General features: G+C 38.4%; 1 protein-coding gene across 1 annotated transcript; it reads left to right on the plus strand.

The window, feature by feature from the left end:
• Nucleotides 1-1808: 1808 nt before the first annotated feature.
• On the plus strand, nucleotides 1809-21564 carry LOC140169337 (uncharacterized). The gene is made up of 9 exons (XM_072192593.1): nucleotides 1809-1984; nucleotides 3232-3374; nucleotides 3967-4115; nucleotides 4877-5418; nucleotides 6753-6948; nucleotides 10075-10260; nucleotides 11228-11347; nucleotides 14384-14505; nucleotides 15214-21564. The coding sequence occupies exons 1-9, from the start codon at nucleotides 1905-1907 to the stop codon at nucleotides 18806-18808; spliced, it is 5133 nt and encodes a 1710-aa protein (XP_072048694.1). The 5' UTR covers nucleotides 1809-1904; the 3' UTR covers nucleotides 18809-21564.
• The last annotated feature ends 209 nt before the right edge of the window (nucleotides 21565-21773 follow it).

Below are 21773 nucleotides of genomic sequence, written 5' to 3' on the forward strand. Positions count from 1 at the left end.
TGATTCTGTGCAGTTAGCAGCAGTGGTACTGTACAGGTACTCTGTGTGTATCAGTCAGGTACCTTGGCGATGGTGTACCTGTGCAGGCAGCCCCAATAGGAATGTTTAGTGTACAATAATATTTAACATCGAGTTGTTGCCAACATCGAGTTTGTGCCAACGCAATTGAAGGTCATTAAATAAATGAATATTCAAATGATTTGGTGTCAGATATTTGGTGATATAACCGTAATTTTCGCATACTGACGAATTACTCTAAACCGTCCCTATAATCTCGATTCACCGAGTGAAAAAACGGAATTGCACCGCAAAAACATCGACAAACGTCGCCCTCAATTGTTATCAAAATACAAAACGGCCGGTCTGTAGATATCTGGGATTCGTCAGTATGTATCTGATGACGACGACGATGAATGAATTTTATAAAATAGATGTATGGAAGACTATTTCATTAGAGTAGAAAAACAAATAATATTTGTTTCCTGTAGGCCGCGCGAGATATTTTTTTCTTACATTTTGTAAAACAAGGAAATTAACTTCAATCGCTGGAGAAGGCGGGATAGGCGAATTTTCTACTTTTAAACAGGATCTTTATCAATGGAACCATACATCTAACTTAGTTTCTATAACTGTACCCTGCAATAGACAGACGTTGAATTCAGACCGAGTTACATTGAACTTGCAGACAAAGTAGACCAGGTCGGGACAGAATTGATATCACACGCCAGGAATACGGAGGAGGTAAGTTAATAGATCGGTTTCGATGTTCCATACGCATTGCGCCGCACGGACGTACACACGGGAGTTCATATGTGCGTACAAACCGCTAGTTTTGGTTATAAGCTGAAAAGGTATGACTCAAAAGTTTGCTCAATTCAATACCAAATTCGGTCGTTTTGTATTGCCTCATTAATAGCCATCGATTCACTAGCGTTCTGAGTGGATGTTGCTCCTCCCCCTTTTCTACTTTTCTCTTTTATCTGTTTTGTTGCTTCTCCCCCATTCCTCATTTTCTCCTTTGTCTGTTTTCTTCCCCCTTTTGCCTATTTCTCTTCCTCTCTTTATGTTCTTCCTTCTTCCTCTTTTCTTTCTCTCATCCTCTCTTCCTTCTTTACTCATTATTCATGCGCTTCAATTGACGGATGTCCACATAATCTGGTCATCATAAGAAGCGTCTCACCGCTAATTAATTAACTACATATTCACCCAGGTTAAATTTAAAAATTAATGGTCATAAAAATCTTACATTTCATCATTAGCCTACACTATAATTGCCTTCATTTCAGATATTAACTGTTTTGACATATTATGAAAAGGATAAAAGCAATACGGAAGAGACTGATATAAACAGAGGACCGCTACCAAAAATATCCAGGGCCATAGACTTTCACCAAAAATCGGTAATATTATTTTTTATTTGGCTTTATTAGATATGCCGATAAAATGCCCACAGAATTATATCTATACTTGGAACAGTGGTTTAAAATTGCAAATTGGACAATAATTAGGTACTTTTATGTTTTAATAGACACTTTGATACGTACGTGGTTCTGCGAAATCGACAAGTTATCATTACAAACATTTGGATGGGCGAAGGTTGAATTTTATTGACCATTCAAAGTGAAAAGACCCCCCCCCCCCCAAAAAAAAAAACAAACAAAAACAACCCGGACCAAATAACAAACAAACAAACAAGCAAATATTGATTATTACAAACCATGTATAAAATATAGTTTTGAACAAAAGTTATTTCTTTGTACTCTATAATATAATTGCCATAATATACCATTTTTCAGTTTGTTGCTCATCCTTACTGCCAGCAGTCAGTACTTGCCAAATTTTACGGTCAGCTAGCCTTTTTGCGAGATCAGAACACAAAGCAAAAATTATCCTACCTACTGCTCATGGTACTGGGTTTCCCGATATTGTCGCTGCTCTACCTGTATCTTCCATTCCAGAAGGTTAAACAACTTGTCGGATGTCCGTAAGTTTTTTATACTTTTTCCTGTAAGTCGTCGTCATGATTTCTGCATTGTGACGAATACTGTAAACCCAGGTGGTGTCGGATACGATATCGGCATTTGATTAACACATAATCATGAAATCTTCACAAACAATTCTAAATTTATTATGTGGTGTTAAAGCAAAATTATCCATTGGGGGTACCGCACTGTAACTATGTTGTTTTTCAATTTAATTTAACTGCTAAACCGTCTGTTTTGAATGGGGCTATCAGCCTTGTATTTTCGCCAGCCTCGAACGTCACGTGTTGCGTGTCATATACCGGCTGGTAAACAAACCGCGCTAACGGTGCGCCCTCTGTTGACTAAAACGCTAAAGAAAATGACCAAACGCTTAAAGAATCGTAGGGCCATCTTTTGCCTTTATTAGAACGTAAATTTGAAAACCATTATGTTTCACTGCCTGAAGAGAATTGATCAAAAATTGAATTCCCTCCTGAGCCTGGTATGATGAGTTGACCAGATGACTAGGCTCTCATTATAGCTAGAGGCAGTATGAGTCAGATGGGTCAATGAGTTAGGGCCTATGCCCTTATGAAGTATTGAGTTTCCAGGAGTTTTGCCTGAGGCAATTTGTGCTTAGGCCTAAATGTTGCGGATCCCTCAATATAGGATTAGGTTGAAAAATTAGATGAGACGCGATCAATTCTGTTCAGGCAGTGAAACCCAAAGCTGTAGTTTATGCTATTAAAGTGGAAGGGTGTTTAAGGGGGAAGCGGCTACCTAGATATGTTACCATGTGCTCTTGTTATAGTATTATCTTAGTATTTGTTAGATTAGTCATTCTCTTCCATTCTAAGCCAAAACCTGATGAATTTGTGCATAATTACACTAATACTAATTTTGGTATCAATTGAAAGAAAACACGCATACCCATCCCATGGTATCACATTAGCATTCACACATCAGCTATTGTTGAAAATCAGGGAGTACCACCCTTGGTAAAGCTGAATTTATACTCCTTCGCTGAGCGACGAGCGATTGGTGTTTTACCAATGAGGTAGCGCGCTTTTCACAACGCAACAGAACGCGAGATACCTGACTGACAATCGCTCGTAGCTCAGCGATGGAGTATAAATTCAGCTTACGACGTGTTGCCCAATAAAAGCTTGATATGACGAGGCTTAAAAATGACAAACCTCAATGTCTACTTGTTCCAGGATTGTGAGAACGGATCATATTATAGTTCGGTCCATTTTTCTTCTTTTAGATACAGTAAGTTCGTGTTGAAGTTTGCCTCAGATCTGTTTTTTATCATTCTTCTGACTGTTGATACCACGATGAAGAGTGAGCTTTCCACAGAGCTTGCCATTCAAAGTCCAACAAAGGCTTTATTGCTGATATGGATAATTGGTAAGAAAATCTTCCTATCATTTGATCAGTCAAAAGTAATTATATGTCTTTGATCATGATTGCCTGTCAGCAGTGCAGTATACTATAAACATATTATTTGAATGTAGAAGCTTGAAAGAAATATTAATCAAATATGAGGGTCGTTTAAAAAGTTATGTCTCGACTATCGTAACTTTAGGTCTGAAACGAAAATGGTCCCGACGTTGTATAATAACCACAATGTCAAAAACAATAAGAGAAGTATAGTATTTATCCCAATTCTTATTAAAGTACTGAGATGTTATATTACATTTAATTAAGTATAAAGAAAATCTGCCCTTTATACCACCCTTTCTACATAGACATATAAACACCTCCACCTCCAATATTTAAATACCACCAAATGGTTGTTCTTGCAAACTCCTATACTTCCATCACGTATTTTCTTACCCCATGATCCCCACTTCTTCTGACTGGTTGTCTTCATGGGTTAAATAAAGACGTCATGCCTTTCTTTTTGTTAACATACTAACAACTATACATTAAAACCAAACTGACTGGTTTATGTCAATATTTTCTTGCTATAACCATATCCTATCATGAATCATTACAGGTATAGCGTGGCGAGAATTTAGAGTTGTTTATAGGCAAGGACCATCGGCGTTGAAGCAAAGTAGTCATTGGAGAGACATGTTACTGGTCTTACTCTTTGTACTCGGGATTGCCTTCGACACGGCTAGCTTCTTTGTATACAACAACAACGTAAGTGCTTGGCCTTAAACGTTTCTCAGTCTAAGCTAGCCCCACTGTCCACATGTCATTGTGGACGGGGAATTTACTCCCGACTTTTCTCCTGGGATAGGCAATATGTCTTTCCTAGATACTAATAGTTCTCTTGTGACATAAAAGTTGATAACTCTGCAAAACTTTTGATTTACCACAGCAATGTACCAGAGATAACCTTGGATGTGAATCCGACCAATAGTGGCAATGATCAATTAATGAGGAATTGGGGATTGTTGCGCACTTCCATAGTTCGTATGTTTTCCTTTGAGACAGTAGAGTTCAAATCAAATATTGGGATTTTCTCAAAAAAACTGCTCAGTTGGATACTTTTAATTATCATTACGTTTAGAAATACAATAAAAGGCAATATCTAAATTACTGACTCGATGAAGCCATATGGACTGTAGTTTAGATGGACAGTATAAAATGCCTAAGATATATGTTCTTTTGTCATTGATCATGCTGGCTGACAGATTGTGAAGAAACCAAATCTCCCACATGATACAACGTGCTGTAATGTTACGGGAAATTTCCGAGGGCAGCCGGAACTGTTCCATAAATATGTTCTATCGAAATACTTTCCGAAATATATGGAAATTTCTTGATATTCTAACTGTGTGTGGAACTTTTACTGCAACCTCGTCTTTCCTTCCTTTACAGCAGGGGTGTAGTAGTAGTGGTATTATAGCTTATTCGATCTTTAATAATATGTCTTTGACGTTATTCAATACATGCAGGAAACGTCAGATGACACTTCAGAAGTCAGACGAGACACCTACTTTATGTATTCCCAACCATACAAAAGTTCTGATTCCAGACTTCCCGCAATCCAATCGGGCATTCAATTCGGCGCAGAACATGCTGCGATAGACTCACCGATATTGCACCGCATGGCAAGGGCTACAAAAATAATCAAAGGTCAAGTAGATGGCGATGATGCATCACAGGGTCTGAATTTCATAGATCAACAGTTTACGAAATTCATCGCTTACGAGTGGTGGCATCCCAAACTTCTCGCAACCGCCATGTTTGCCATGTCCACAGTTATATCATTTCTGCGCATGCTTCAATACGCCGTAGTCAGTGACGTCATTGGACCGTTCCAGATTTCATTGGGATCCATGGTTTCGAAGACGGCTAATTTCTTCGTGGTTGTCGGAGTTGTCTTGTTTTCGTTCGCTGTGGGTTTGACATATATGTATTCTTATTACGACAAGGTACAGTCACTTAGTTGTGGTAGGACTTCAGGTGTGGAATGTGTTGACAGCAAATTCTCAAAGTAAGCACTTTTCAGAATGCAATGTGATATTCCATTTTAAATTCATACACTACCTAAATCAACCACATTTCCATATCACAAAAACAATATTTATAACAAAACAACACCCCCTGTGGAGGATATGACCCTAATCTTTTACACAGTGGGTGTATAACTTTAAATGGTGCCACCCATTCAGAAAATTAAATTTAAAATACTAGGCTTCAGTATGGATTGCAAATTGATTACCCAAGCTAATGGTCAATTTTCTTGCCACGCCGCCGTCGCGTGATGACATAATACGTACTTTCACCCTTACACTTACATACCCTTACCCGTATCCATACATCTCACACCCTTATCATCATGTGGCCTTACCATGCACTTTACTCGTACCTCATAATGTCATACTACTTGCCACTTTGCCTCCGATGACGATTTCTACCTCAGGAAGCCGATATATCGATCACTCCAACGCTTTTACCAAAGTAGCAAATTGCTTGAAGCCTTATTGCTCTGACGTATGTTACAGGATACGATATTTGGCCAGTGAGAAAAAGCAGCAACTCTGGCTTTCAGAGTCATGTCGCTGTCGTTGAGCGGAGTAGCATATACAACTTGGTGACTGGCGCTTGCAGAAAAGTGCAAACGGCATTGAGAAGCGTCACGCCGCTCAGTGGCACGCAGTGTGATATTATGACACCAGCATAATCCCTTACCCCATTCGTAGTATTTTGATACGGAAGGTCGGATGGCAGTGACCATATTTTCCAGTTAAGTTATTAAACTCGGTAGTGTACTTCTTAATTATTAATACACTGATCTTATAAGAAATGAAGGAGGAAACAAATAATGGCATTTATATTTCCATATGTCTTGTGTCATTTGAATTTAGACCGAAAATATGCCATAACGAACATTTCGGGTGTTGCACCCTCTCCAGATAAAAATCATTGACACGGGGCAGGAAGGACATCCATATATCAAGCCTTGTAATCCCCCTTATATAACTGATACCTTTCCTCTTTAGTATCATATTTACTTTCTTAATTTTGAGGGCAACACCGCAAGGTCACGCTCGCCCACCGATTCTCCTTAACACAAAATGTACCCTCCAAAAACTATTAGTGGTTGTTGTCGTTTACAGCAAGTCTGGACCCTGACAATTGAAGACGACAACCGAACAATTTGATTATTCCAATTGAAACCCACGCATTTTTGAAATTCACACGCCCTGTGTGGAGGATGAAGGTAGTGTTTTCAATAGGGGTGTGTGGATTTCAATTAAAACTTGGGGTTTGGTCTGGTGAGCATCAGTAATTCAATTTTGTATTTGCGTTTTTGTTTTCCTTCAGCCTATTCTTCGGTTTCATGTACTTATTTTGGTCGGCATTAGGGTTTCAAGATCAAGGAGCACTGGCGTTGAGCAACCAAGCTGTTGTTATCGAAACGGCTGGTGTACTTTTGTATGCAGCCTTTTATGTGCTGATGGTCATCGTACTGCTGAATGCACTTATTGCGGTTATGAGTAAAACGTACCACAGCGTCGAGGTGAGTTGATACGTTAGGATTCACTTGCAAACCTGGAGGAAATGGGATTTAAGTTTTAATATGGTTGATGGTATTTGCCATGAACTTAATGTGAAGGCTGAGAATGACAGTTGGAAGTCATACACGGTATTTTCTTTTAGAAGCAGAGATGACAAGACCTAGAGCTGCTGGTGCTATGACAGTTCTACAACTCCTGAGGCGTTAAAAATTGTATATTAGAGAGATTGCGATTTTCCAAACGTAGACGTAGGACGTACGTTTTTACGTACGTTAACACGTACGTTTTTACGTAGCTATGTAAGCAGTGAGGCCACGTACTTTACCAGCGCTCGTGTTGTGGCGCTATGTCCTATAGTCAGTCATCTGGTGATTTGTTTTGCATGGAATCAGCCCGGGGTAGTCGGTGGGGTCAGGGATCAATAAAGGGATCTTAATCCTCTCTACGTCATACATAAATTCGCCCAGTCTCATTTCCCTAATATTAATGGAATTTCAGTTCGGCACTGGTGGGCCTCGAACCCACGCCGCGCCGCTGCTACATAAACAATACAGAAGTCCAGCGCACTAATCCACTGGACCACATGACAGTTCGGTAGCCATATTGAATTGGGTATAGACCACTTGACATGTGACGTAATTGCCCGGCAGTATGCGCGCGAATTATGACAATTTCCATTGTTCTTTGCCCTGCAGTGTGCGTACGCATCGTAGTTTGCTCAGGGCACGTGCATTTCAAATCGCCTACCATATTTCATATAGTACAAGAAAGCCATTGAACAATGTAGCGGTTTGTTTGAGCATATCGACAGACGAGTCCCTCGCCTTTGTTGATAAACAATGATTTCATATTAGCATAATGACATCGCTCATCAGTTAATAGCCACTTGGTGAATAGATGGGCATTATCAGCTATCAAAGAGATGTCTTATGCAGCTGCCAATCACGACAGAGGCTTGAAAACATTTTGTTATAAACCCAAAAGTGATATAAGGACAAAACTGTGCATGTTGGTACTTGATTGTTTGGATTCTTATATGTTGAAAATCCCTTGTAGTAGTATTTTTTATGTGTAGTGTAAAATTGTTTATAAATTATACAGGAATTGTGCATATTTGAACGTGTTCCTAATGATCCTAAAATATCTGAGCCAAAATTTCCTTGCCCTCCCCCCACCCAACTTTCGACCTGCAATAAAAAAATGCTTGCTCCCCCCTTTTGACCTGCCAACCAATCTTTGCCCCCCCCCTCCCCACCCCCTATAATATTTCACCACCTCGGGGATACACAAAGTTATTGCACCACCCCTCAGCTGTACAAAAACACATGATATTTTGACTATAACATTCGTAGAGAAACACTCGTTCTCTACGTTTCCTTTACCTAGACTCGAGGTAAAATCAGCCTATTTCCACGTGGAACCATGGTGGAACGTACGTTTTAATGCTACGTTGAGTCCAAAATGTCAAATCGCAAGGTAATTTTTATACGCAAAGTATCACACACATTTCAATAGACAATCTCTGCGTATGAATATTGCGTTTAAATTTAGTCCATTTTTAACACATCGCTGTACCTTTATTATAATGATTTGTTACAAACAAAAAGGATCATAATAATAATTAGACTTTCCTTCGTATGTTCATTATCTTTGACTGTCTTTAACATATTGTGAAATGGACAAATTTTGTGTATTTTCAACGATGTATCTACGTCGATTTCGCACGTGGAATATCTTCAAAAATAGCTAAATACGTGACCTCGCTTCGATACAGGAGAGTGGTTTTGAATAGATCAACGTACGTCCGATGTCTACGTTTGGAAATCGCAATCTCTCTATTTTACATGACCTTACGTGGAATCATCATGACAAATGCATTAAAATGAGTACAAACAAGCCCAGTATTGTTTCAATGGTTCTTTATATAGCACTTGAGCTTTTGTGAAAATATCTCTAAGCTTTTAAGTTGATGCATGTGACCAGTACGCAAAGCATTATTTATCGTGGTATATTTGTAGAAAAACGCGGTACAGTCCGCTACCATATCACTACAGCCTCGTTGCAAGAATAATGTAGATTGTTTTTTATAATTTGCATCAAATTTCTAGCTTCTCCTCCGTCGCACTCCAAGATGCTTTAATTACTCATTGATATATTTTGTGGTTTTATTATTGTTATATTTGCCCTCCCATTCATGCCCTGCGGGGCCTTAATATATTGGAACTCTTTAATATTGGAACTCTTTAATATAATTGAAACTATTTTGTATGTCAATTACTACGAAAGTTAATGGTCTCAGCCCTGCCCGGCTTGCGGCCTTATGTTTGGGTGAAGCGAATATGTACCGAGGCGTTAGGGCGGTACCGGGCAGTACCGGGCAGTACCGGGGTTTTCATACATATAACATCCATACATTGAGTTTTTGAAAATAAAGAAATTCAATAGTCGATTAACTACCTCACTGCAGTTTATTCAAATCAGTTGCATTTACACACGCCCTACAGGTCAGATTGTGTCCTGTACAGTAGAAGCTAGATCGGACTCAAGCTAGTCACATGTCCCCTTGTTCATCAAAACAAGTTGCGATGCCTTGAGAGTGCTTTGCGAAAAAAATGCAAACTGACATGTTTTGAGAAAAAACAAAACAAATGCCATCGTAAAAATCGTATTTTCAAACAAGTATACGTTCGCTATGTCGAAGGAGCTTCGCTATGTCGAAGGAGGTTTGCTATGTCGAAGGAGCTTTGCTATGTCGAAGGAGGTTCGCTATATCGAAGGAGGTTCGCTATGTCGAGCTGATATTTTCATATAAGGCTTACCAGAGAATTCGGTATGTCCAATATGAATCAGGATTAGTTAGGGTTAGAGTTGGAACTATGGTTAGAGTTAGGGTAAGCAGTTTTTATAATAATTTATTGAACCCTATTTCATATTTGACAGAGCGAACGTTGTTTCATATTCGACATGGCGGATCTTCGGAATCACGAACCTTGAACACAAGGCTTCGACACAGCGAGCCTTCAGAATATTGGGATGTAATCGTCAATCATGAAATGAAGCAAGATGTTGGGTAGAAATATCCTGTACAAATTGTGTTTAAATTTCGAATGTGTTTATATTTCGAATAGGGAAACGCTGATGTGGAATGGAAGTTTCACTCTACCGTAATGTGGATGAGCATTCTATTTGACGATGACGTCATTCCGCCTCCGTTTAATTTGCTACCATCAATAGATAGTATCAAAAAGTTACTAAGCAGGTGCCGACGTTGGGGAAAGAAATGCCGACATGGCGATGACGACAAGATTCAAGAGGTAAAAACAAGCAAATTGTGACATATTAGCTACGCTATGACCTACTACTAAAATACTAATTTTGGGCGCACAAGTTTCACCGGTAACTTATACTGATTTGAAAATACCTAGGCTCTGCCCTGTACTGTTGTAGACTGTTTGAATCTCACACGAATATAGGCCTGATATATTTATTCTAAGTATCCAAAGAGTAATGCAATTCATCAATATTATTTTGTATATCCCTCCCTCAATATATAAGTAGTGTATTGTATAGGTATTTGCTCAAATAGCATTGTGCTTAGTTAGCTTTAATACCCGGTTTTTTATATGTAAAATATGTAGGCTTTAGGGACTTTTTTATGGGCATTTAAAAAAAAAATTTAAAAAAGAGCAGTGATTTATAGTGCGCTACGCACAGGCACAACGCCTAGACGTTGATCCACAAGCCTCAGCACACTTTACAGGTTGTCGCTGACCACTACGGCCCCACATCATTCCATAAACCATTTAACAACAAATCAGGGACTTTGCTGCTACAAGAGCGCACACCCTAGACATTCCACAATTAACCATCGCAACCAGGATCAGCTCCCCGAGTTTCGTACGGGTTACAACGAGACGATTAGCAGCAAGTTCCTTGTCCAGGGGAATTTCAAGCTAATTCAATTTTTCCACGAGAGCATACTAGGCACCGCCAGGTTCGAACCGCAACCTCTCGCACCATAGTCGAACGCCTTAACGATTGAGCTAACTTGACTGCTAAAAATGCCCCTAAAAAGAGCAGAACACAATCAAATTTCGCACAAAATGTTATAAGATCAGATACAAAATTACAAGAGGGCTATGGCAAAAAAAATTGTTCTATACCTTAGCAGTTATAAAGCGAAGGTGAGGTAGAGACTCCATCTTCTCCATTTTCTCCATCTTTACATGCATGGTCATCTTTGTGAAAAATAAGAAATGTATTATTTTGTTCTTATTCCAGATGGAAAATCAAATCAAACAGAAACATGCTGATAAGTCGCAGTATAAGGTAAAGCTGATAAATATAGACACTGCAGTAGACAGAGCATCTGCATCTGTAACCATGATAGCTGCCATTTGTGTAAACCATGATTGCCGTCATAGGCTGTTCCATCCTTGTAAACTAGTTTTACAGTTGAATATCGTATCCAGGTTTACAACTTTCAATTCTATATCAGGAGTTCTTTAAAATATACTCAAAATATTTCGGTGTTAGTAGTCTTGCGACTAAGTTACCACGTTTACTTTTGTACCCTAAACAATTATAGTGCTATACATATACAGGGTGTCCCAGAATGATCTGTACCGGGAAAGATGGAATTTTTTAGATATGAAGGGCATGTTGAATGGTCATATTGTCTTGCATTTTTAGTTCTACATATATTTAGCTTTCTCAGATTTTTTAGATTTTAAAAATTGGACGTTTCTAGTAGAAGTTATAGAAGGTTGCGTAAAAATGGTGAATTCTAAGTTTTGACAACGCAACCTATTTTGAAAATCTGTAACATTACTAACCGTTCAGCACAAAGTTATTTGGAAAAAGTTATGCAGGTATTTTAGTTGTGCCCTGTTCATATTTCCACTAAATAGCCGATATCTATCTATTATTTATGACGTTACGAAGCAATCATTATATGGAATTAAGGATTTGTGGCCTAATCCCATTCTCTCTTTGGCGGTAGTTTCATTTGAAATGCATGCAGAGATCAAACTGGTTGTGGTACAGAAAAGACGGCTCCTCAATTTACTGTACAGTAGCGTGGATTTCTTTCAAAAACTTACTGGCAAACCGGCAGCTATGTTGAGACGCAAAGAAGATTCATTAGACAATAGTGTATAACGTAAAGAAGTTTGACGGAACTGTCAGGAATCGGCAGATACGTATCGTGCCATATTTCAAAGGTATGCGAGTCGTTTTTCATCGATTTTACATTATTGTATGCCACGCCAAAACAAATAAAGGTAGCGTGCTGAAATAAACAGAATAAGTAGGAGACATGTCCAGCATTATAATGCTGGTATCAAAAATAGATACACTGCCCGTCTTCTATTTTTAATTATTTTTGCAAACACGGTACAAATCATTCTGGGACACCCTGTATTTTTAAAGAAAAAGTAATAGCACTATGCTAAACTGAGCTCAAAAAGAAACTTATAATTTTTCACAAGGTCATATCTTGAAATCCTGTCTATCAAATTCTACCAAAATTACACACAGGTTTACTTCAATACTCTACTCTTAACACATGTCAGTAACCACGCAGTTATCCAACTGACACAACAGCAAAATACACTGACATGGAACAGCTTCCTGGAACACATTCACAGCCCAGCCCTGTTTCATGAAAAAAATGTATGAAAAGCAGAAAGCAGCACCGTTTTATCATCTGTGCAAGGATCTTGTGTGCATTCTCACAGATTTTTTGTGCTGGGTGCCAAATGTTGAGCTGTGAAAGTGGATGAAGTCCAGGATGCTGTCCCATGACAGTGCATTTTGCTGTTGTGTCAGTTGGACAACGGCTTGGCTTACTGACATGTGTTTTGAGTAGAGTATTAAAGTAATCCTGTATGTAATTTTGGTTCATTTTGATTGACAGTATTTTAAGATATGAGATTCACGCGTGATTCACGCGTTGTAAAAAATTATAAGTTTCTTTTTGAGCTCAGTTTATAAGCAAATGCTCTCCACGATTTAACACCACTCGGTATCCCCAGCATGCCATCTATGGGACGCTATGCAGTTAGCAGCCTGCACAACCGATTCTTTAGAAATGCTTAGTCGCGCTGAAAGTCGATCGATACATGTTAAAATCAGCACAATTCAGAGATACACCTTTTTGCTATGAAATTAATTTTCTCGGTCAAATATAAAGCAATATTTTTTTTCTTCAGTAATGTCAGTTAAAAACTTGGTGCTTGGGTATACATTTTTTTTACAAATCCTGGTGTTAAAATTAAGCATCAAATTGTGTCTTTTAGTGTGATATTTTTGATTTTTATAGGCCTTCAGTTCGCACGCGAGCTTTTTACGGAATTCATTTTTAGCGTCTCAAACTAATATAGTTTGCTAAAGAAAGATATTTCCCACCTCTGTAAAGCACATCGTGTGGGTCTATATATTATAGTTTTGTTAGAATTTCCGTTTTTATTTTACCCTTTTCCCCTTCCTACTCCGAAAATGTCTAACTCAGTACTTTTATCTCGAGAGCAACCAACAGAAATAGTCGATATTTCCTTTGTTGTTTATCCAGGTCAATTTTCCATTGAAAGCAAATTGCCGGACCAGCGATTTGGTAGCCCAAATCCCCAATTGAGTGTTCTGGTTAAACATGATCAGTAGGAGCGCTATAGGCCTGGGAATTTCTTTGCTATATTGAAGTTCTAGCAACACTGTAGCCATGCCGGTATTCCTATTAAACCCAGGGATATCGATCCACAATGCTAGTATTAGCCTATAGATTTCACTCGTTGATTTTGAAAAATGGTCAGCCGGCAGTTAAAATAGTGAAATGAAAACGCAAATTCTGACAAAACTATGATATATCGCTCACGGTGATGTGCGTTAGAAAGTTGGGAAAAATCCTTCATTAGCGAACTATCTTACTTTGAAAAGCTAAAAGGTAAAACAAAAAAAAGGCTCGCGGACAGAGTTTAAGCCTATCAAAATCGAAAATCTTACACTAAATGACTAAATTTCACGCCTAAGTTTAACACTAGAATTTGAAAAAAAATACAGTATCAAGCACTACAATTTTTCCTGACATTTACTGAAAAAAATGAAAATGATTGCTTTTCATTTGGCCGAGAAAATTAATTTTACATCGAAAAGGTGTAACTAAAATTTAGCTCATTTCAACACCAAATTCGATCGTTTGTATTGCCTCATTAAATGACTGAGTGAGCCTTGCCAAACAAAAGAATCGGTTGTGCAGGCTGCTAACTGTATGGGACCAAAATGAACATGATACCTTATCTTCACTTCAAGTGGCAAAATGTCTCAGTTTTTTGCATGAATATTGAATCTAAATTTAAACTTAAAACCTCCTTAAATGTTTTTACGTTAACTCACACGGCTTAACTATTTTAACGCCAGTTTTTATATACATGTTTTAAACAGCGTGTTATTAATAAACTTGTGGAGCGATATGTTACGGATAAGACGAAGGACGGAAAAAGCCCCAATGCTGAAGTAAATATCACTGATATACTTGGACTGAAGAATGATCTTCAATCTCTCAAGTAAGATAACGTTTGTATTTTTATTTGTTTGGGAATATTATTAGTTGATAGTCCGACCGCATTAATATGCTTTATGATTAATAGTATTAGTTGTATATATAGTGACTGTAATGACGCGGTGGTGATTTCTTGACTTTGAGAAAAAACACACTTTCGAACAATTTTCAGAAAACAACATGCACCTTATATACCACATGATTCTGGTTAAAAGATAGGTCTATTCATTGACAAAGTCATTTGCCCAGAAAACAAGTGCACACTTGATGTACCGCTACATTGCCCAAGAAACCAATTTCAGTGTTGAAAATGGTATGTTTAGAGTGATTAAGGGCTGTTGTTATGGCAACCAACGTCTGCTGATTTTCTAAATCTTACATCCTAGCCAAAGGTCTGCCACCTGGCTAAATTTACGGAAATTTTAAGGAAAGGGGTCGTGTCCATGAGTGCGAGGACATAGACAAATTTGTCTCTTAAATAACTTTTGAACTTTTTGAATTATTATAATTTGTGTTACTTTGTGAGAAAACTGTCAATTTTAACAATTTTTGAAACAACACCAATTTCGTTCGTGTGCAATTAATTATACATTTTTTTATTAATTTGATTTTTAATTTGATGAAGAGCATTCTTACCAAAGTTGTACCCCGATACAATACCATTTTGGAATTTGGCTCTTTATATATTTCAATCTCAATTTTGCTTCTACAGACTTGAAATGTTTCAAAGGTTAATTGAAACCAACCATCTCATTAACACAACTACCGTTGACGGATATACCATACAAGATACATCAACAAAAGCAAAAATAGTACTCAACAAGACCGGGGATATTCACGATTACGCAGACACAGTTTTGAAAAGCACCGTACTTGATTTCAAAACATCTGTGTTGACCCGTAAGAACAAAGTTCTAAAGGATGACGGTTTGTTTAGTTCACTTTTTCGCAAAGACTCGACAAAGTCTAGAATTGGAGACAGACGTCATAGCAGTGTCGGTACAAACAACAGTGCAAAAGTGGCACCAGTTAAAAGAAATAGTTTAGAGAGCAAGAATTTTTCTGATCAAGGACTTTTAATTAACCGTGCTTCATCACTTCTTAATGTGGGTAGCAGCTCTGAATCTGAGCAAAGTTTTAATGAGAAAAGTGGCAAAAAGAATGAAGGACTCGAATTTATTACTGTTGATGGGAACATATCAACGACAAAAACAGCTGTTCAAGAACGTGGGGAAATGGGAGACCTGCTAGATGATTCTTCTGAAGGACCTCCTATGGCACAAGTCAATGATCAGAAACGGAATGACACCGGATTTTTCTCACGATTTAAAAGCGCTAAAGAGACAAACAAGAATAGTACTTCCTGTGTGGAGAACGTTATTTTAAATGAATCCACCCAGTCGGGTATAGAAAACGGGACTGTAAAACAAAGTGACAAGTTCTCTAAGAATATACCGCATACCGATACTGATGAAAGCATATTATCTGTAGCAAAAGCTTCATTTGAAGAAAATGGGCAAACTGTAGACACGTCAGACGGTGCAATGCAACATAGTGACAAAGAGTCGACGATTGAGACGCATGCCGATAAAAGCATATTATCTGTAGCAGAGATACAGAACAACACCGGGATATTCACCAAACTATTTGGCTCATCTGAATCACCAAAGTTTACTTTCGAAGAAAATGGGCAAACGGAAGACGCGCCAAACGGTGACTTGCAACAAAGTGACAAACCCTCGAAGATTGAGACGCACACCGATAAAAGCATATTATCAGCAGCAGAGACGGAAAACACCACTGGAATATTCACCAAATTATTTGGATCATCTGAGTCACAAAAAGCTTCTTTCGAAGAAAATGGGCAAACTGTAGACACGTCAGACGGTGCAATGCAACATAGTGACAAAGCGTCGACGATTGAGACGCATACCGATAAAAGCATATTATCTGTAGCAGGGACACAAAACACCACTGGGATATTCACCAAACTATTTAGCTCATCTGAGTCACAAGAAACTTCTTTCGAAGAAAATGGGCAAACTGTAGATACATCAGACGGTGCCATGCAACATAGGGACAAAGCGTCTAAGATTGAGGCGCATACCGATAAAAGCATATTATCTGCAGCAGAGACACAGAATAAAACGGGGATATTCACCAAACTATTTAGTTCATCTGAATCACCAAAAGTTACTTTTGAAGAAAATGGGCAAACGGAAGATACGCCAAACGGTGACTTGCATCAAAGTGACAAACTCTCGAAAATTGAGACGCATACCGATAAAAGTAATTTATCAGCAGCAGAGACGGAAAACACCACTGGAATATTCACCAAACTATTTGGCTCATCTGAGTCACAAAAAGCCCTTTCCGAAGAAAATGGGCAAACTGTAGACACGTCAGACGGTGCCATGCAACATAGGGACAAAGCGTCTAAGATTGAGACACATACCGATAAGGGCATAATGTCTGCAGCAGACACACAGAACAACACCGGGATATTCACCAAACTATTTGGCCCATATGAGTCACAAAAAGCCCTTTCCGAAGAAAATGGGCAAACTGTAGACACGTCAGACGGTGCCATGCAACATAGTGACAAAGCGTCGAAGATTAAGACGCATACCGATAAATTCCTACTATCTGGAGCAGAGACACAGAACAACATCGGGATATTTACCAAACTATTTGGCTCATCTGAGTCACAAGAAGCTTCTTTCGAAGAAAATGGGCAAACTGTAGACACGTCAGACCGTGCAATGCAACATAGGGACAAAGCGCCGAAGATTGAGACGCATACCGATAAAGGCATACTGTCTGCAGCAGAGATACAGAACAATACCGGGATATTCACCAAACTATTTGGCTCATCGGAGTCACAAGAGGCTTCTTTCGAAGAAAATGGGCAAACTGTAGACACGTCAGACGGTGACTTGAAACAAAGTGACAAACCCTCGAAGATTGAGACGCATACCGATAAAAGCATATTATCAGCAGCAGACACGGAAAACATCACTGGAATATTTACCAAACTATTTGGCTCATCTGACTCACAAAAAGCTTGTTTCGAAGAAAATGGGCAAACTGTAGACACGTCAGACGGTGCAATGCAACATAGTGACAAAGAGTCGACGATTGAGACGCATACCGATAAAAGCATATTATCTGTAGCAGAGACACAGAACACCACTGGGATGTTCACCAAACTATTTGGCTCATCTGAGTCACATAAAGCCCTAGACACGTCAGACGGTGACTTGAAACAAAGTGACAAACCCTCAAAGATTGAGACGCATACCGATAAAAGCGTATTATCAGCAACAGAGACGGAAAACACCACTGGGATATTCACCAAACTATTTGCCTCTTCTGAGTCACAAAAAGCCCCTTTCGAAGAAAATGGGCAAACTGTAGACACGTCAGACGGTGCCATGCAACATAGGGACAAAGCGTCGAAGATTGAGACGCATACCGATACATTCATATTATCTGCAGCAGACACGCAGAACAACACCGGGATATTTACCAAACTATTTGGCTCATCTGAGTCACAAGAAACTTCTTTCGAAGAAAAAGGGCAAACTATAGACACGTCAGATGGTGCCATGCAACATAGGGACAAAGCGTCAGAGATTGAGACGCATACAAATAGAGGCATATTATCAGCAGACGAGACACAGAACAAAACTGGGATATTCACCAAACTATTTGGCTCATCTGAATCAACAACAATTACTTTCGAAGAAAATGGGCAAAGGGAAGACAGGTCAAACGGTGCCTTGAGAAGTGAAAAACCCTCGAAGATTGAGAGGCATACTGATAAAAGCATATTATCAGCAGCAGAGACGGAAAACACCACTGGAATATTCACCCAACTATTTGGCTCATCTGAGTCACAAAACGCTTCTTTCGAAGAAAATGGACATACTGTAGACAAGTCAGATGGTACAATGCAACATAGTGACAAAGAGTCGACGATTGAGACGCATACCGATAAAAGCATATTATCAGCAGCAGAGACGGGAAACACCAATGGAATATTCACCAAACCATTTGGCAAATATGAGGCACCAAAAGCTTCCTTGGAAGAAAATGAACAGATGATAGACAAGTTAAATGATGGCACGAAACAACACGATTTTCCCGAAACATCAAGCATATCAAGTTGGGAAGACCACCTTAAAGATGGGGGCAACGAATATACTGGGGCTGTTGATAATCAGAATAAGGACAGTAGTGTATTATCGAAGCTTTTCGGCAGCAAAAGAAAAGAGACCACTGAGATATCGTATCTTCTTCAGTGACTGAGCAGGAGTGGAAACAAAATGGCAGAGGAATATTCTCAAAACTGGTCGGTACCCAAAAGAGCTTTATGGAACAGATCATTTGACAACTGAACAGAATAGCAAGCAGACTAAATTGAACAGATCCTTCGACAACTGAACACGATAGCAAACTAATTGGCTTAGCAAAACCGATTACTGAAACTGATTTTTCGACGACGGAGAAGAAAAGCACAGAAAATGACAATGAAACATTCTCAAAACGTGGAATTCTCTCAAAACTGATTGGTACCAAGAAAGAGCTTCCTGAAGCTGATTCTTCAACAACTGAGAAGGAGAACAAGGAGCATGTCAGTGTTAGCTTCTCAAAATCTGATCGATAGCGGCAAAGAACCTGCTAATATGGATCCGTCGACGACTGGTCAAGAGAACAAACAAAACGGTAGCGACATATCGTTAAAACAGGGCAGCAACGATGGCTCAGAATTAGACACTGAAAAGGAAACAAATATAGCTATGAAGCAAAAAAAAAACCAGGAAAGAAGGGAAAAGAAATCCGGCGCAGCAATCAGGAATATGATTTGCAGCGAAGTACATGTAGTTCATAATTTGAAAAGAAACTATACATTATGCTATAATTGAGGACAGTGTTTGAATTGGTGATAAAGTATAGTATACAATAATCCGAAGTGATAACTCTGGCACTAACAATAATATAAAATGAATCAAACTACTGCCAAACTACTTTCAACCATACTGCAGTTACTGTCCGTTTTCCTATACACAATACACAGTGCTCTCACCATTGACGCGCGTCCTTTACAAATAGAGTATGTTAGAAGTATAGACATTTGCTAGTTAACATCACTGTGTGAAAAATAACCGGCCAATATTCTAGCAAATATATTTCTCTAACATGACCTAAAATTACAGCTAGGTTAGATGTTCAGAAATAATCGCACTTTGGTAAAATATAAGTGAGGGCAAGGCATAGCTAGCTTCGTAGCTAGCCAACTCCCCGTGTTAATTGAATGGAGATTTGACCGAAAATATTGGTAACGGACCGCTCACTTCTGAAGGATGCCACAAAAAAAACGGTACAAGCTACATTTATTCTATTCTAGAAAATATAGTTTGTCCTAAATTTTTAGCTAATTAAGGTGTTTGGAAGTATTCGCACTTTTGTGTTTTAGGAAGGATATGTAAACGACAGATAACACCAAAAAATATGAAGAAATTATTTCCAAACCGTGTTAAGTCAACAATCATTATGTTGCTCATTTTCAAGAATGCTGGTTAACAATAAGCAGACCATTGTCTCATTTCGTGAACAAAGGCCACATACCATTGTTACCTTTCGTTTCCTTTATAATCGGTTACCCAACTGAAACTATCATACCAGCTCATTGCGATACCGCACAGATAAAACAGACACATGTGCACAACCAGAGAAGATCTGATTTAATCAGTTGAGCTGTTTTCAATGAGTGTTATCTTGGTTTAATAGCTTTTATGGGGTTTAAGTCCTGCAAAGGTCGTGGTGAATTCTACTGTAGACATGACTGCATCATGCGGATATTTTTGTACATAGTAAGTATTTAGGTTGAAAGTATTATGTTGCTGAACATGAACGACTCAAACAAGAAAAGTAGCGTACTCCCCAGTGTTGAAATTGACAATCATAAAGCCGATAAACGGGACTCTAGAACATAGCGGAGCTACACAGCAGCTTACCTCTCCCAAAACTCGTTCGATTCTATTCTGAATACATCCATCCAAGGTAATACAGAAAGTATGACTATAAAATACAGTAGCGAGTCTTATTTCGACGCAGGATAAATTTCATAGCAATGGAATATTCGCCAATGTGTAAAACTTGGAGTCACTAACGGTTTCTTTTGAAGCAAGTGGGTAAACAGAATAAACGCCAAACGGTACCGCAACGAAACAACATGACTCTCTCCACTCTCAAAGTGGGGAAATGTCATTCTAAATTTAATAAATGAAACAAAGGAAACAATTTCTTCTCTTTTCTATTGTTTTGGAAACCTGTCAACTACTCATATCTTTGGAACAATAATCCGATTTCAATGTAATGAACATTGAATATACCAGACTTCAGAATATTTTGCTTGATCACACCACATTTTATGAATTAATAGAAAGTACAATAATTCTCAGGCAAGTCGATTACTTGCTTTCTGCCATGTTTACGTGTCAAAAGCATGTTAAATTTCCTGTTTTTCCCAGATTTTTGCGCATGACCCTCGTCAGCAATCGAGTAGCCATTTTTATAAGGGAAGGGGTGGAGGGGGCAAAGAGGAGGAAGACAACTTTCAAGGGATGCAAACGTTGACGAAAATGATCAAAATGGCCTAAGACGTACAAAGAGGCATACACATCGTTATCTATTTGTATATTTTATTAATCTATGCAAATATGTACATTTTATATTAAAATATGAGGACGCTGTTTACTTTAATTAAAAATTGAGATTTATTATAAGTATCAATTCAAATGTTGTTTCTTGATTTAGCAAGTTATATACTGCGCCAAAAAGTATCTTGACACTTAGAAAAATAATCACAATTTCAACACTGAATCATATTGGGGTAAAATTTTTGCATTATATCTAATTCAGCACATTATGACACCCCATTGAATCCAATGTGACTTCAAGAAGCAAAGTTACAAGCATTTGATTAGACGAAGGTCCAGTTTTAAAAGTGACAAACTGGTCTATACAAAGCGCATAAATATTCCAACAAGCGCAACAAAGAGACTGTACCCAGTTTCTTCAATGAAGCTTTATTTAAAACAGTATTTATTTCAGTTTTTACTTCTCTGTACTTTTCATAACTTCTATTTTATTTGTCAGCTCTTTTGTGTCAGTTTTCTTTTGTTCCTTTTGTTTCCAAATTAAAGGCACGCACAAATTTTCCATTTACCACTCTCAAACCAGATGTCTATAGTCCGTGGAGTTTTG

The sequence above is a fragment of the Amphiura filiformis genome, chromosome 14, assembly GCF_039555335.1.
Source record: "Amphiura filiformis chromosome 14, Afil_fr2py, whole genome shotgun sequence".
Taxonomy (NCBI): domain Eukaryota; kingdom Metazoa; phylum Echinodermata; class Ophiuroidea; order Amphilepidida; family Amphiuridae; genus Amphiura; species Amphiura filiformis.

What these genes read in the sequence shown, in the direction of transcription:
- LOC140169337 (XM_072192593.1), top strand. Translation starts at nt 1,905, where the DNA reads ATGGTACTGGGTTTCCCGATATTGTCGCTGCTCTACCTGTATCTTCCA. An exon ending in TCTTTGTATACAACAACAAC is followed by an intron (nt 4,116 to 4,876) that starts GTAAGTGCTTGG and finishes CAATACATGCAG; the next exon opens with GAAACGTCAGATGACACTTC. An exon ending in CCATGATAGCTGCCATTTGT is followed by an intron (nt 11,348 to 14,383) that starts GTAAACCATGAT and finishes TGTTTTAAACAG; the next exon opens with CGTGTTATTAATAAACTTGT.